The sequence below is a fragment of the Nansenia antarctica genome, assembly GCF_963989245.1.
Source record: "Nansenia antarctica genome assembly, chromosome: 2".
Lineage (NCBI taxonomy): Eukaryota > Metazoa > Chordata > Actinopteri > Argentiniformes > Microstomatidae > Nansenia > Nansenia antarctica.
In genome coordinates, this window is record NC_137675.1 from 58,007,309 (window position 1) to 58,022,278 (window position 14,970).

Below are 14,970 nucleotides of genomic sequence, written 5' to 3' on the forward strand. Positions count from 1 at the left end.
ACAATGGGAAGTCACCTCTAGTGTGTGCCACACAAGGCTCTGATGAACTTGGCACGTGTTTAGTTTGTGGGAGGAGATAGAACAGTGTCATGTTTTTAGTTTGTCCTCTGTCTACTAAAGTCATGTTATACAATGTAAGCTTGGATTTATATCGCTTGTTTTTAAAACGTTCAAAATTAAAGATTTCCTGACCTCCCACCTTCTCATGTAGATCAAGTTTTGATGAGTGTTTATGGGTAAATGCTGCACTGGAATACATTTAAAGATGGAGTTTTGCTAATGTGTCCTATAGCAATGGATCTTGAGGTTAGCAGTGTCAGACATGTTGAATCACTGATAACTCTTGACAATGAATGGCAGCTTTGGCACTGATGAGTCTGCATTTGGCAGCACAGTGTCAATATTGTGAATAAATGACCACCAGCAGCAATATTCTGTTGTATTAAAAGGGCAAACATCAATGTATTTTCAAACTTGTGTGTCCAGCTTTGTGTGTGATTGTGTCCCCTTTATCAAGGAGTGAATGAATTCAGGCAGGTAGTCCAGTTTTAATGGAGGTCATGTATTGCATGGTTTCATACTAGTCTTGTATATACAGGCACTGATACAGACCTACTGGCAGCCCAAATATCTCAGCCACCACCAGGTGTCTCTAGCAAGCTGCCTCCAATAGGAACATCTGCAGAGGTAGCTCAGCTACGTAGTATGGCATGCAGACAAACCTAATGAGCACTCATTTGCAAACTGTCGTAGGTGTTTGGTAGCTGTGGTAGCCATGTAACTATAGGGTGCTAGGTATCTATTATAGGAGGTATACCGATCCAATGTGACATGAGAGCAGTCTGCTTTACCTCTGATTGGTGAGGTAGCCCCTGTGTTAAGTTCTAACATGGCTAAGTAAATAGTCTAATGGTTTTCTTGTGTGTGTGGTAGCGGGGGTAGAGAGTGAGTCTGTGACCACCACTGACTGTTAAACTGACAGGATACAGGTGTTGTTCAAAGAAGCCCTGGCTACAAAGAGGTGCTCTACGTGTCAGTCTCACACTTACCTCAGATGGGTAAGGGCAGAGCCTGTCTGCAAACTGTCAAACAGAGGCACGTCTGAACATATGACAAAACAAAGGGGACTCGATGACAATTTTAAAAATTCTTAATTTATTTATATCTTTAAAATTAAAAACATCTGAATTGCATTCTACAACCTCCAAAGGCACAGTCATTCTTGTAGTTGACCAAATTCATAAAACACTGCCACATACATTTTTTTTGTGTGTTTTTAGAAGTAAGAAACTGAACACTATAAAAAATGACAAACCTTTTTTTGTCTGGATAACAATGGCCTTTGTAGAGGAGATCCTCAAATGTCGGTGTGATATGTCATCAACTGTGGTACGCAGCACTAGCAGAAGGCTGCCCAGAGGGTTCAAAACATGCTGGTTGGAGGCTCACGATGTGCGGTGTAGACAATCAATGTGACATTCAATAAATTATATTAACTATGACATTTGAACGTGTATGCTTAACAACCAATTAGTGGTAAACAATGTTATATGAATATGGCTGTAAGATGAAGACAAACAATATTGGCAGGAAGGACAGAAGTGAGACACAGTATGCGGTACACAGGGGTAGATGGTAGTGGTGGAGGAAGATGTAGAGGACTGTGCCAGCAAAGCAATCTGTGGTTTTCTTGTTTGATTTCACATCAAGCCCTTAACACACAGCATAACAGCACTTGCACATAAGGGGGCTTTCCACATGCAACACTTGTGCCTCTCTATGCATATACACATTTGAGAGATGTATAGGGACCTTGAAGCTGACAGTTCGGACTATTGCAGACAGTAATACAGACAGTGTTATCTGAAGACCTACAGACAGACTGGGACTGTGCAAAGAAGCAGGGCCTTAGCCTACATGAAATGTTCATGTACATGAATGTTCACTGAAACCAACCATCCACCTGAACTCACACACACACCAATAAATACACACAAATGATACTTGTAGTGTGTGACACGCCACACCACCATACACCATACAAAACATAGAAACAGAGTGGGCATATGATCATGTCCTTAACTCCCCAGCACAGTCCTCCTTGGAACATGCAAGCAAACAACAATTTGATCAAGGGAAATCAAAGTTTGGCACAGAAATTAAAAACACATAAACATAAGGCTGGGGAAATGAAATGTCTGGACGACGAGAGGCCACTGAGGACAAGGAAACAGACAGGGATGAAGCACTGGAACACCAACACAGTAAACCAAGTCCCTCTTGCAGAACTGCACTGTCGGTGGCAGAGGGACATTCTGTGCAGGTGAGAGACTGGGAGTATAGGGGTACTTTTCCACATAGGTGGCGCTGACAAGAACACATCTTTATAGGAGGGCACAGGGAACAGGAACCGCCCTAAAAACCCTCTTTTACCAGAAATGAAGGCAAAAAAATAACAATAACAGCATTAAAACAGAAATCAAAACATTCTCCCAAGGTGATTTTGAATGCCTTTGAACATATCCACCAAAAAAAACAGTCAACGCTTCTCATAGAAGCACAGACTGACCATCATACTACCATACACACTTACGAGACACACCCACATACCGGTACGATCACAAATACCACACGTATTCATTCAAACCCTAAAAATACAGCACAGCAGTTAGGACCCCAGTGCACACACAAGCACACAGACAATACACTACAGGGCTTTGAAAAGAAACACACACACACACTTACGCACGCACACACTCACGCACAAACAACTCCCTCACAGTCCGCTGTCACTCGCAGCCCCGTCCGTCTCCCTCTGATTGGCTCTTGGGCTTTGATTGAAATGGGCGTGACAGCGAAAGGGTCCACTAAGAATGACTCTCGGGGCAACCATTGAATCTTGACATCCTCTTCCCTTTTTTTTTTTTTTTTTTTTAACGAGGGTTGCTTTATGGAGGCTGCATCTCATTAGTGTTTTTTCAGGGCCACCTTGTTACAGCAGTGACCCTTCACCAGGGTTGGGCCCAGGCTGGCGTTGTACATTGTACAGTGTGCTGCTCTGGGGTCAGTCAGTGACTCCTTGATAGAAACATGGCAGGTCCTAGTTCAGGTCACACGTCCGTCCTACTGAGAGACAGGTGCTCTGTGTTTCACCCAGACTTCCTGGGCTGTGTGTGTGTGTGCCAGTCAGTTCATTGGCGGTATCGCAACCTGTCTTTCGCCGATCGTGCCCGTCCATGCGTGCGTGTGTGACTGTGCTTACAGCAGTGACGGTGGGCCTTGTGGCATCCAGGCTTTAGTGAGAATGTCTGTGTGTGTGTGTGTGTGTGTGTGTGTGTGTGTGTGTGTGTGGGTGGGTGTGTGTACGTACTGGGGGACCAGTTTTAATGTGTGTTAGAGACTGCAGCAATTTCCAGAGTATGTGTGTCTGTGTGTACAGTGTTTTCATGTGGTAGTGTGTGTGTGTGTGTGTGTGTGTGTACAGTATGTATAAAAACCTATATACATCAGTTGGTTTGTACAACTGTATATCACTATGAGTGTAAGAGCTAATTAGTGTACATCAGTTGGCATGTTTAGATGCATGTTTACCGTGTGCATTTGTGTATTTGTGTGTGTGTGTATGTGTGTGTGTATGTGTGTGTACATGTGTGTGTACATGTGTGTGTGTTCAGTTGTCTTCCGGGCCCGTGGTGAACAGCACCCTCTGGTCGGTCCTGGCCAACTTGGCGGGCGGCTCCAGAGACTCCTCCCCCAGCCCCACCCCGTCTGAGGGGAGAGACAGCTCCTGACACTCATCGTCACTCTCTTCCTCCTCCTCCTCTTCCTCTTCTGGAACAAACACACCGAGGCAAGAGGGTTAGAACAACTAGAACAACAACAACAACAACAACAACAACATCATGGACAGAGGGTATCATCAGATCCATTAGTTGTGCATATATCCAGAGGATATCTTGGTTATTGGATGTTTGGCATTTACCTTTGTCTGGATCCAGTGGGTTCAAACTCCTCCCCAGACTGGCAAACTGGGGACATGAGGATACATGACAGTATCAGTATCTCATGAAAGCCATTCAATCTTTTTATCAACACCAGAAAATGAGGTCCTAATAATACATTGTGTGGGTGTGTGCGTGTGTGTGTGTGCGTGTACCTCTCCCATGACAGCGATGGGCGTCTCCCCCTTGGCCTGGGCCACCCTGTGCTCTATCAGGTAGTACATGTACTCATCATACAGCAGGCGGATCAGGTGGAAGGAGCCGAAACTGGCAGCACTGCGCAGAGTCAGGTCTCTGATCACCATGGAGCTGGAGAGAGAGAGGAGGGGGGGGGCAGAGGGGGGGAGGGGGAGAGAGAGAGAGAGAGAGAGAGGGGGGGGGGGGCAGAGGAGGGGAGAGGGAGAGAGAGAGAGAGAGGGGGGGGGGGGGGAGTTGTTATGGATAGGGAAGAGAAAAGTCACTTCTCCCCATTATATAAATATTTCCCTTCTAAGAAATTGTTTGATTCCATAACCACACCCTGAATGCCTCCTCTAAGTCCAGTATGATGACAGACCGTGCAGACATACAGTAGGTTCTGGTCGGACTCTGGCACCTCACCTGTAGAAGGACCACTTGAGCAGGAAGAGTTTGGCGGCCTTGGGGAAGGCGGCGCTGGACTGGTAGGGCTTTAGGACCTGGGTGACCACCCCGTCCAGCCAGGCAGCCCACTGCTCCAGGGAGTTCTGCTGCTGCAGTGTCAGCTTAAAGTCCTGCTCCAACCTCTGCACCACCCGGTCCTCACACCGACACACCCACGACGCCTGCTCCTGTAGAGGGGGAGAGAGAGAGAGGAGGAGAGAGAGAGGAAGAGGAGAGAGAGAAAGAGAGAGAGAGAGAGGGGAGGAGAAAGAGAGGGAGGAGTTGTCATTTCTGACACATCCATATAGCTGACTCACGACGAGTTACTCCCGCACATTACAGGATGTGATAAGCTATCTGGCCACCTTTGTCGCACATTTTTGCAACGTCACACCCTGATATGGGACACTGCCACTGACTACACCACGGCTGCCAACACCAACACCAACAGCCACCACACTAGGAGATTAGACACACGCCGGTGAGTAAGAGGTCCAACCGACCTGCACGTTGGCAAAGTCCACGCGGTTGAGGTCGCTGAGCATCTGGTTGATCTGCGCCGTGTTCTGCAGGACGGCGCGGGCCGCCTGGGCCAGGTGGTTAAGGGATGTGTACCTGCGCAGCGTCTGGGCAAACGCACTGGCCGACGTCACCTACATGGAGGGGAGGGATCCATGTCAATGACAACAATGTATACTGTACTACACACACGTGTATTTGTTTTCCTAGGAACACACACAAGCACACACAAGCACACACAAGCACACACAAGCACACACAAGCTCACACAAGCTCACACAAGCTCACACAAGCACACACAAGCTCACACAAGCACACACCTTGATGCGGACCATCTCCTCTGGGATGTTCATCATGGCGTTGGTCAGCCAGCTCTCCAGGCTCTTGGCAAAGTTGCGGATGGCTTGAGTTAAGGCACCTGGAGACAGGAGAGAACTGAAGACCTCCACCTGACACTGCAACATACTGTAGTGTCGTGTAGTGTGAAGTGTGTGTGTGTGTGTGTGTGTCAAGACTCTCCAACCTGGTCTACAGTATGTAGTGTTATGTAGCTTCATGCAGACCTATGTAGTGCATAGTGACACGTAATTCAATTTCATTTTCAATGTTCTATTTTCCACTGCCTTGCATTTTCTCAAAAGTACAGCTTAACAAAACCAGTTGTAGATTCGGCCTGGCCAACCCCAGTCCCTGGAGGCTTCTGTTCCATCACAGCACTGAACCCGATTCATAAATAATGCACGGTCGGCCCTGTATCACTTCTTTATGACTTCTTTATTACATTGTAGAATGCACTTTTGGCGCTATTAACTGTAGGCGCCTGTCATTGCCCTTTTAAAAATGGTTTGTTTAAACCCCATAAAACATGTTTTTTTGAAAGCTAACGATCGACAGCTGTCATTCTGTTGCAGTTAAAAAAAATAACTCAATGATTGAACTGATAACTGAGCTCTTTTGGCCCGAGACAATTCATGGTTGACTGTCATCTGCCCTCTGATTTATGTGAGTTGTGCCGTGTGACTTGCAGGGAAGCGTGTGTTCTGAAAGTGCTTGACAGAACCAATCAAATCAAATCAAATCGTATTCACTACTAGTACTGTAGATTAGTACTGGAGACTAGTCGTAAATGCGGTGACTGTTGCGGCATGAGCAGCAAGTTGTTAAACGAAATGACAGCGTCAAAGCACGGAAATCTCATGATTGAGGCATTTGTTGAGGGGCATTTGTTGCCCCTGTACAGTATCCGCGATTCAATGGAATATCTTGAGGGCATGTTTGTCCTTTTCCCCACTGTGTATTTCCGACACATAGGGTTATGTAGCTTGACGTAGTGCTTGGCGGTGTGCTGTGACTCACTGGGGATGGGCCGCAGCACGTCAGGGATGAGGATCTCCACCAGGCCCTGGTACAGCGTGTTGTCACAGTCGCGGCTCCAGCGCAGCACCGGGTCGTACTTACACAGGATCACCAGGCAGGTCTTGGGCAGCCGCTTCTCGGACTCGTCATGCCTGGAACATCGGAAACAAAAAACACGCCGGTGTGTATCAGCATCGCTGTGTGTGTGTGTGTGTGTGTGTGTGTGTGTGTGTGTGTGTGAGCGGGAGACTGTGCTCTGTCTGTGTGTGTGTGTGTGCGTGTGTGTGTGTGTGTGTGTGTGTGTGTGTGTGTGTGTGTGTGAGCGGGAGACTGTGCTCTGTGTGTGTGTGTGAGCGGGAGACTGTGCTCTGTGTGTGTGTGTGTGTGTGTGTGTGTGTGTGTGTGAGCGGGAGACTGTGCTCTGTGTGTGTGTGTGTGTGTGTGTGTGAGCAGGAGACTGTGCTCTGTGTGTGTGTGTGTGTGTGTGTGTGTGTGTGTGTGTCACAACATTCTTACACGGCCAGTGTGCCTGTGTCCTGGGCCTGGTTTTCGCTGAACCTCCAGAAGGTCTTCCACAGCGTCTCCACCAGGGTGAACTGCAGGTTGATCATCACGTCCAGGATGGCCTGGGACAGAGGGGAGGAGGAGGAGAGGCCTCAGTACCAACGCTCTGGCCTTGAAACAAGGGACGGACAGACGGACGGACGGACGGACGAGCAGACAAACTCTGTCTCTAAGCTAAACGGACAGACAGACGGACGGACGAAGGGACAGACGGGTATGCTGACGGTCGGTCACAGAGTGAGGCTGTCACCAGGTCAGGTTACCAGGTTTGACTGACAGAAAGATAAGACAGATGTGGGCCGATTGTCCGGAACAGACAGAACAGCCAGCCAGCCAGACAGACAGACAGACAGACAGAGAAAGAAACTGAGACATACAGACAGGGGGGGTGGTATATATGGCTACATACATACAGTACCAGTCAAAGGTTTGGACACACTTCCCCATTCAAACTTTTGACTGGTACTGTACATACATACATACATACATACATACCTACCTACAGGCACACAGACAGACACCCAGACAGACAGACAGGCAGACAGAGAAACGAACAGTGCGACATACAGACAGGCACCTCACAGTGTTCCCGATAGAGCAGCTGGAAGCCCTTGATGTGCTCCAGCTCTATGCCCTCCGGCAGGGCCTTGCCCTGCAGGTCGATCTCAGGGAACTCGGGGAGGGTCCGCGACGCATCTGGGGGGACGAGAGGGACAGTGATGTCACACAGGTAAGGTAGGGCCACACGCCTGGCTAAGCCATCAGAACATAGAGGATCCCTTCCATCTCTCTTCGTTGGCGTCTATCTGGCGTCTATCACGCTAGACCGGACAGGCGTACGGCGCCCGTGTCCTTCCTGGCATGGCCGTCTTGTGACCGACATGGCCGTCCTCTCCTCTCACCTAGGAACTGCTGGTACTGCTGCACTTGGGCGCTGATGTCAGAGAGCCCTGCCCCCTGCTGCTGCTGCTGCTGCCCCGAGCCTGCCGCCATGCCGTTGGTCATCCCCTCTACCTTCTGCACCGGCTTCAACCTGAGGGGGGGCAGGGGAGGGGAGGCCGGAGCGGGGTTAACACACTACCGGTCAGACGGACGACTTCTTGACGCCCACAGGCTTACACACATGAAGAGAGAGATTCAATAATAGTACACAACTGAGAATGAGAGAGATGGGTTTGGAGATAAAGAGAGAGAGAGAGAGAGAGAGAGAGAGAGAGAGAGAGAGAGAGAGAGAGAGAGAGAGAGAGAGAGAGAGAGAGAGAGAGAGAGAGAGAGAGAGAGAGAGAGAGAGAGAAGGAGAGAGAGAGAAGGGAGACAGCCCACCTCTGTTTCTGGGAGAAGGGCTGCTGCCTCATGGCCAGGTGCTGCTGGTCCTCCATCAGTCTGATCAGAGAGGAGCTGGCCTTGATCCTCAGGCCGTAGTAGTGGTACTTGGAGTTCCCTCTGCACACACAGACCACACTACCTCACACTCAGCACCCAGGAGGCCCTACTCTGTGTGTGTGTGTGTGTGTGTGTGTGTGTGTGTGTGTGTGTGTGTGTGTGTGTGTGTGTATGTCTGTTAGTGTCTGTCAGTCTGTGCGTGTGTGTGTGTGTGTGTGTGTGTGTGTGTGTGTGTGTGTGTGTCTGTGTGTCTGTTAGTCTGTTAGTCTGTGCGTGCGTGTGTGTCTGTTAGTGTGTGTGTGTGTGTGTGCGTGTGTGTATATCTGTGTGTGTGTCTGTGTCTGTGTGTGTGTGTGTCTGCTAGTCAGTGTGTGTGTGTGTGTGTGTGTGTGTGTGTGTGTGTGTGTGCGTGTGTCTGTATGTCTGTTAGTGTCTGTCAGTCTGTGCGTGTGTGTGTGTGTGTGTGTGTGTGTGTCTGTGTGTCTGTTAGTCTGTTAGTCTGTGCGTGCGTGTGTGTCTGTTAGTGTGTGTGTGTGTGTGTGCGTATATCTGTGTGTGTGTGTGTCTGTGTCTGTGTGTGTGTGTGTCTGCTAGTCAGTGTGTGTGTGTGTGTGTGTGTGTGTGTGTGTGTGTGTATCTGTATGTCTGTTAGTGTCTGTCAGTCTGTGCGTGTGTGTGTGTGTGTGTGTCTGCTAGTCAGTGTGTGTGTGTGTGTGTGCGTGTGTGTATATGCATCTGGATGTGTGTCTCATCTGTCTGTCTGACGTGTCCTTCCTCACCGCGTCCCCAGGCGGCGTGTCCTCAGGCCCATGAAGACAGACCTGATCAGCTTGCCGAAGGAGGCGGCGTTGACGGGCTCCAGCTTCTGCTCCTGGCAGTGCAGCAGGTAGTGGCAGTACAGGGTGGAGCGCGGCAGACTCACCCCCTCCGCTGTCTCGTAGTTGTCCAGGAGCCACTGCACCTGGCAGAGAGGGAGAGAGACATAGGAGCCCTGGAGGGGTTAGTCAGCACACACATACTGTACACATACAGTGTGTACACACGCACACGCACACACACACACACACACACACACACACACACAGTAGTGTGGAATAACAGTGTCTACTACTGCATACAACACACAAACCGTAAACAAAATGAACAATTCTAACCGCTGCTGTTCCAAAAGCGAATGATTGAAAAGCTCGACTTCTACAACAGCATGTTTGGATACTGGATTCTGATTGGCTAGCAACAGTGGTAAATATCCCGACAACCTTCAGTTCAGACCGCATTTCCAGTATCTTGTTCTTGTTTATGGGACTATATTCTGTGGTGGAAGGATATATGTATTCTGAAACGATTAATGATTGTAAATAAATGAATTGTAATTAAATTAATGTTAAAAACTGTGTATTTATTTCTTATATTATGTGGTGGCTGTTGTAGAAAAGCAATTTTGTAGAAAAGCAATTTACCATTCAAGGGCAGGGGCCCTCGGCTTCGCCTCGTGCCACAACCCTGTACCAGTGGTAAACGAGTCCACAACCCCCTTCCTCTCATGGTAAATTGCTTCCGTAACACATGACTGAGTGTCACTTTCCAAGCGCCAAAAGAACAATACACACGTCCCCCCCCTCCCCGTCAGTCTAGTCCCGAGCCTGGCAAGGCGGGTAAAAGATGGAGTTTTTTTTTCGATTGGCGTCTCTCTGCCTACCTTTTTGTCTGCCGACGGCACGCCGCTCTCCTCCCCCTCGGTCACGCTCACGGTGGTGGGAGACGCGCGGGCGTTGTTCTGCGAGTAACTCTGGCTGTTGCTGCCCCCTCCGCCGCCGCTGCCGCTCAGCATGTAGCCCCCCTGGATGACATAGCTGCCCCCCCCGCCGCCGTTGGCCCCCGCCCCGTCCCCTGACCCGTTGGCCGTGCCCCCCGTCGTCACCACCGTAGCCCCGGCCCCGGCCACCACCGTGGGGTTGGTCACGATCTGCCCCGTCCCGGCCACGAACATGGACACGCCGCTGGCGCCCGTCGTCACGGAGACGGTCAGGGGGGTCCCCGGGGTGGTGACCTGTGAGCCCGATGCTGGGGGGGCTTCGTAGTATGGGCCGGTGGTGGTCTGGGTGTAGAGAGGGGTGTCTGTGTAGGAGAAGCTGCCTGAACGACTGTTGAGGGGAGGGGAGACGAGAGGAGAGGAGGGGAGACGAGAGGAGAGGAAAGGAGAGGAGAGGAGAGGAGAGGAGGGGAGAGGAGAGGAGAGGAGGGGAGAGGAGAGGAGAGGAGAGGTCAGAGAGAAGAGAGGCCCTTCGACATTCAATAGGGTTCGCTTTGAGGTGTTGTGTGTATGGGGATGTCCCCAAGGACAGATCTATCTATCTACAGTAGCCAGAGTAGCTATTCATGCAGAGTAGTGCAGGGTAAACTTACATGGTGCTGGTGGTGTAGCTGGCATCTCCCCCTTCCACATACTGCACCTGGTTGGTGTACACGTGCTGCACCTGTTGGAGCTGCTGCTGCACCTGAGGAGAACACGTTACCACACACACACACACACACACACACTTGAATGACAATTCAAGGTCATTTCAAAACTCAAACTTATTCATAGTCTTCTATTCCTCCAACCCTTTCTTATTATGACACAGGTCAATCATAAAGTACTAAACTACAGAAATAACAGCCGCATTCAAGTCAGTGAACAATGACCTAGCTTGAAGCCAACTTCCCTGAAGCTGATAATACTGCTGCTTGCCTAATACCTAACCTACCCACTAAACCATGTTACCTATAGTTCCTTCCAGGACAGGTGTGAATTCAGGAAGCAATGTCAAAAAAATTCTGTTCAGTTTATTGACAAGAAAAAAATCCCCCGTTTGCAATCATTGAATTGTAATTCCAGTGTACTTCCTGAATTGACCCATCCCTGCTTCTTTCCCTTATCACCGCAATAGCAGTAACCTCCGTTGGCTCCTGCAGTGACCTACTCTGAGGTCGGTGGTGGCGTCGTACAGCAGTGGCTGGCCGTCAGAGACAGAGATGGGGAAGGTGTCTGAGCCCCATACAAAGAATTCTGTCCACTCCTCTACCTCACTCTCTCTCCCTGCATCTGCCTCCCACTCTCTCTGTTCGCTGTCCAGAATCTGTAACCAGCCACAGGAATGTGAGGTTTATCTGACTTCTAGCAGAATCAAAGAATGAAAGTATGTCACGGAATTCAGAATGTTGTTTAATTATTGATACAAACTTTCCCTCAACCCTCAGACGGTTTGAGCGATGTCAATATCATAAATAACAAAGATAGTCTCACACACCAAGCGTGCGTCTCTCTTACCTCCTGGGGGAGGTGGACAGACTGCAGGTCGGTGATACTCAGCTGGGTGCCCTGTTCAGTCTTGGGGATCTGGGACGTGGCCTGCACCACTGACCTCTGACAGCCAGGAAAAAAAACATACAGGTGAAGAAAAAAGGAGAATGTGTGAGCATGACTGAGCATGGCTGAGCTCTCTTTCTCGCATCTGGTAACAGCTGACAGCCGTGTGTAACAATATGCGCTAAAACCGGAGATGACCCAACCCGAACATTATCCCTTACGCTTCCCATTCCTCAAATGTCCTGACTTGAACTGCCATACATATTACTTATGTCATCATTTTGTTGTTATTATTCATTTTACTTGAAATTCTTTAGTTTTTTTGTTGATGTTACATATATGTATTTTATTTTATGGATATTGATTTGCTGTGTTTACTATGTAAGAACTTATTTTACATTCAGTGTTGCACAGGTACCTCTTTAAGTGTGACATTTCATCATTGAACACCACATGTCAATAATATGAGTGAGAGACAAGTAAGATGCTCCGTTTTGGTTTGGCTAGCAGGAGTTAGCAAGTACTCTGTTTAAGTTGCTGGTATTTAGAAAAAGCAAGAAGCTTTGTGCATAAGTTAACTGAAGATTGTTAAAATAGAAGATTTATGTTTTGGTTTTGAAGACTTTCACATTCAAGTGAACTTATTCCCTCTCGGTCGTGTGCAGCCAGTGAGTTCAACCGTGAATGATGGTGAATGATGATGGTGAATCTTGAATGGTGAAATGGTGGATTTGAGATCAGAGAATAAATTCATCTGTAATTAAAGAACCGTGGTCGTCGTATGTTTCCTGGAGGGAGTAATAAACACAGACAGACACTGTAGGGTAGAGAGATTCAACGCTGTGAGCAATATCTGGTTGCACTCTGAGACAATGCTAGTTTTAATGGAATTTTGCCTCGTTCGTTTTTTTGACAAACTACTGTAGGCCCACGAGGCCCAACGCTACCAGGTCAGGTTTACACTTCTCATTCCCACATAATGGTGCTTCCACCGTCGCAGCAAAACCTGAAAGCCTTGGGATCAGTCTCATGTCAGTATCATAGACGATTTATTTTCTTTCTAGAAGAGCCTTTTTCTTATGCTTAGTTAAGTCCATCAGGAATGAATGTGTGGTTTCTCTGTGTGGTTCCAAGTGTGTCATTGTAATGCGTGGTGTGAATGGGGAAGGGAAGGGGGGGGGGGGGTACCTGCTGAACTGTCTGCGTCTGCTGCACCACCTGTGTGGGGACCCCAGTCTGCACCACAGCTGGAGGGGAGCTGGAGTCTGACACAGAGTCACAGGAGTGGAGAGAGCCCTCTAGAGGTGGGAGGAGAAAGTTGTCACATGAAACTGTGTCACCTCACTATGAGTCACAACAACGCTAGCTTACAAGGATGGGGAAGTTTCATATTCTTTGATTTACCCTTTTTTTCTACCCATGTCTAGAGTTAACGCTGAATCTGTAGTTTTCTCTTGAAGTCGGAGCATAAACAGAAAGCGTTACTAGGTATTACTTCCTCTCCCTCTCACCGACATAAGATTGAAACTTCAGTGTTATCTGAAGTGTAAGCTGAGTGTCTGTCTGTCTCACATTTGTATTAATCACACTTCCTAAAAAGGCTGCATCACTTTCTAATGCCAAAGTATTCACACACAAAAAAAATGCAGAAATGTAAGACTGTTGCTGAGGGAGGCAATTGGTATCCATCTTATATCAGAACCTACATAAAAGCACAACACTTACCCCTTGTTGGGTCAGTGCCAAGTAAAGCCCTCACCTGTAACGGTGACTACGATGTATTGGGGGGTGTTCTGGGAGTTGCTGGCCTGCGTGGGGGAGCTCTGGATCTCTGCCGTCACATACTGCGTCTGTGTGGGTGGGGCCTGTGCGGGTGGGGCCTGGGCGCTCACTGCAGTCTTCTGGATGGCAGTGGGGGGGGCTTGGTCAGGGGGGCTGGTCTGTCCTGCAGGAGCAGCAGCAGTGGGCGGGGCCACTGTGGTCTGTAGCTCGGCCAGGAACTGAGGTGTTGCGGGCTCTGAGGTGGACGGCTGTCCGGCTGTCATACTCATGCCTGCCCCTTGAGGCTGGGTCGTCGGCTGCAACTCCCCCACGTAGCCTGTTGTGGCCATCATGAGAGCTGGAACCGCTGACCACAGGAAAAGGAATGAAGAAATGTTTTAAAGCTCTCGCAACCGACAGTGAAATGACACAGCATATCTAAAATGAAGCTCATCTTGTCAACTGTTCTTTGAAGTGAAAAAATGTGTAAGGCCAGACAGAACCTGTGTGGATATTCCTTATCAACACATTTGCATATTCGATCAATGTAACTACATTTATTCCTGTTTTCTAGGTTACATTTGACAATCGAAAAGTGGATCCACGGTTTCAGCTTCTGAAGGCATGAGGAAATACTGCTTCCGTAGATTCAATCTGCCCCTAATATTGAGCAAATTCACTTCAGACTGAGAGATCATTTCCTAAACTGTTAGCAGTGCAGCCAACTCGAGAGATGTGGGGAAGGAGGGGGACTGACGGGAAAGGCATCTGGTGTCCCATTACCTGTAATGCGATCACTGCTGCTGTCTCTTTTCACGATCTGAGTGTTGTTGTTGGGAGGAAAGGGAATGGGATAAAGACATGCAGGCCATTCACCAGAATTTAGGCCACTCTTTTAATAGAATACCCTCTAACCTTGACACCCTTTCTTTCTCCCCCCAACAACCAAGCCCACCTCTCTCCCTCTACCTCTCTCTCTCTCTCTCTCTCTCTCTCTCTCTCTCTCTCACACACACACACACACACACACACACACACACACACACACACACACACACACACACACACAACGAGGAGACACTGTGAGACCAATAAAGTGATCTGTATTAGCCTATGTGGGAACTAGCTATTTCACAACAGTATGGTTATATCACTTCATATGTGTACATACTATCTTACTGTACTTATCACTTCATAACTGTAAATATCCTATTTTGTCTACAATATCATGTTTTGCACTATATCACTATTTGCACTTCTGGTTAGATGTTAAACTGCATTTTGTTGTCTGTTACTTGTACTCTGCAAAGACAATAAAGTTGAATCTGATCTAACCTAATCTAATTTAATACAATATGACAATATCTACAATATGAATCAATATTTTATGGCAAGATTTAAGACCAATTCTCCACC

General features: G+C 48.4%; 1 protein-coding gene across 1 annotated transcript; it reads right to left on the minus strand.

Moving 5' to 3' along the window:
• Nucleotides 1–3,670: 3,670 nt before the first annotated feature.
• rfx1a (regulatory factor X, 1a (influences HLA class II expression)) lies at nucleotides 3,671–13,904 on the minus strand (the record flags this gene model as incomplete). The annotated part of the gene is made up of 17 exons (XM_080524837.1): nucleotides 3,671–3,831; nucleotides 3,983–4,028; nucleotides 4,157–4,310; nucleotides 4,602–4,810; nucleotides 5,126–5,275; nucleotides 5,462–5,559; nucleotides 6,498–6,649; nucleotides 7,014–7,123; nucleotides 7,639–7,757; nucleotides 7,964–8,094; nucleotides 8,385–8,504; nucleotides 9,224–9,405; nucleotides 10,144–10,588; nucleotides 10,851–10,942; nucleotides 11,755–11,850; nucleotides 12,982–13,091; nucleotides 13,553–13,904. The coding sequence occupies 17 exons, from the start codon at nucleotides 13,902–13,904 to the stop codon at nucleotides 3,671–3,673; spliced, it is 2,727 nt and encodes a 908-aa protein (XP_080380963.1).
• Nucleotides 13,905–14,970: the final 1,066 nt, after the last annotated feature.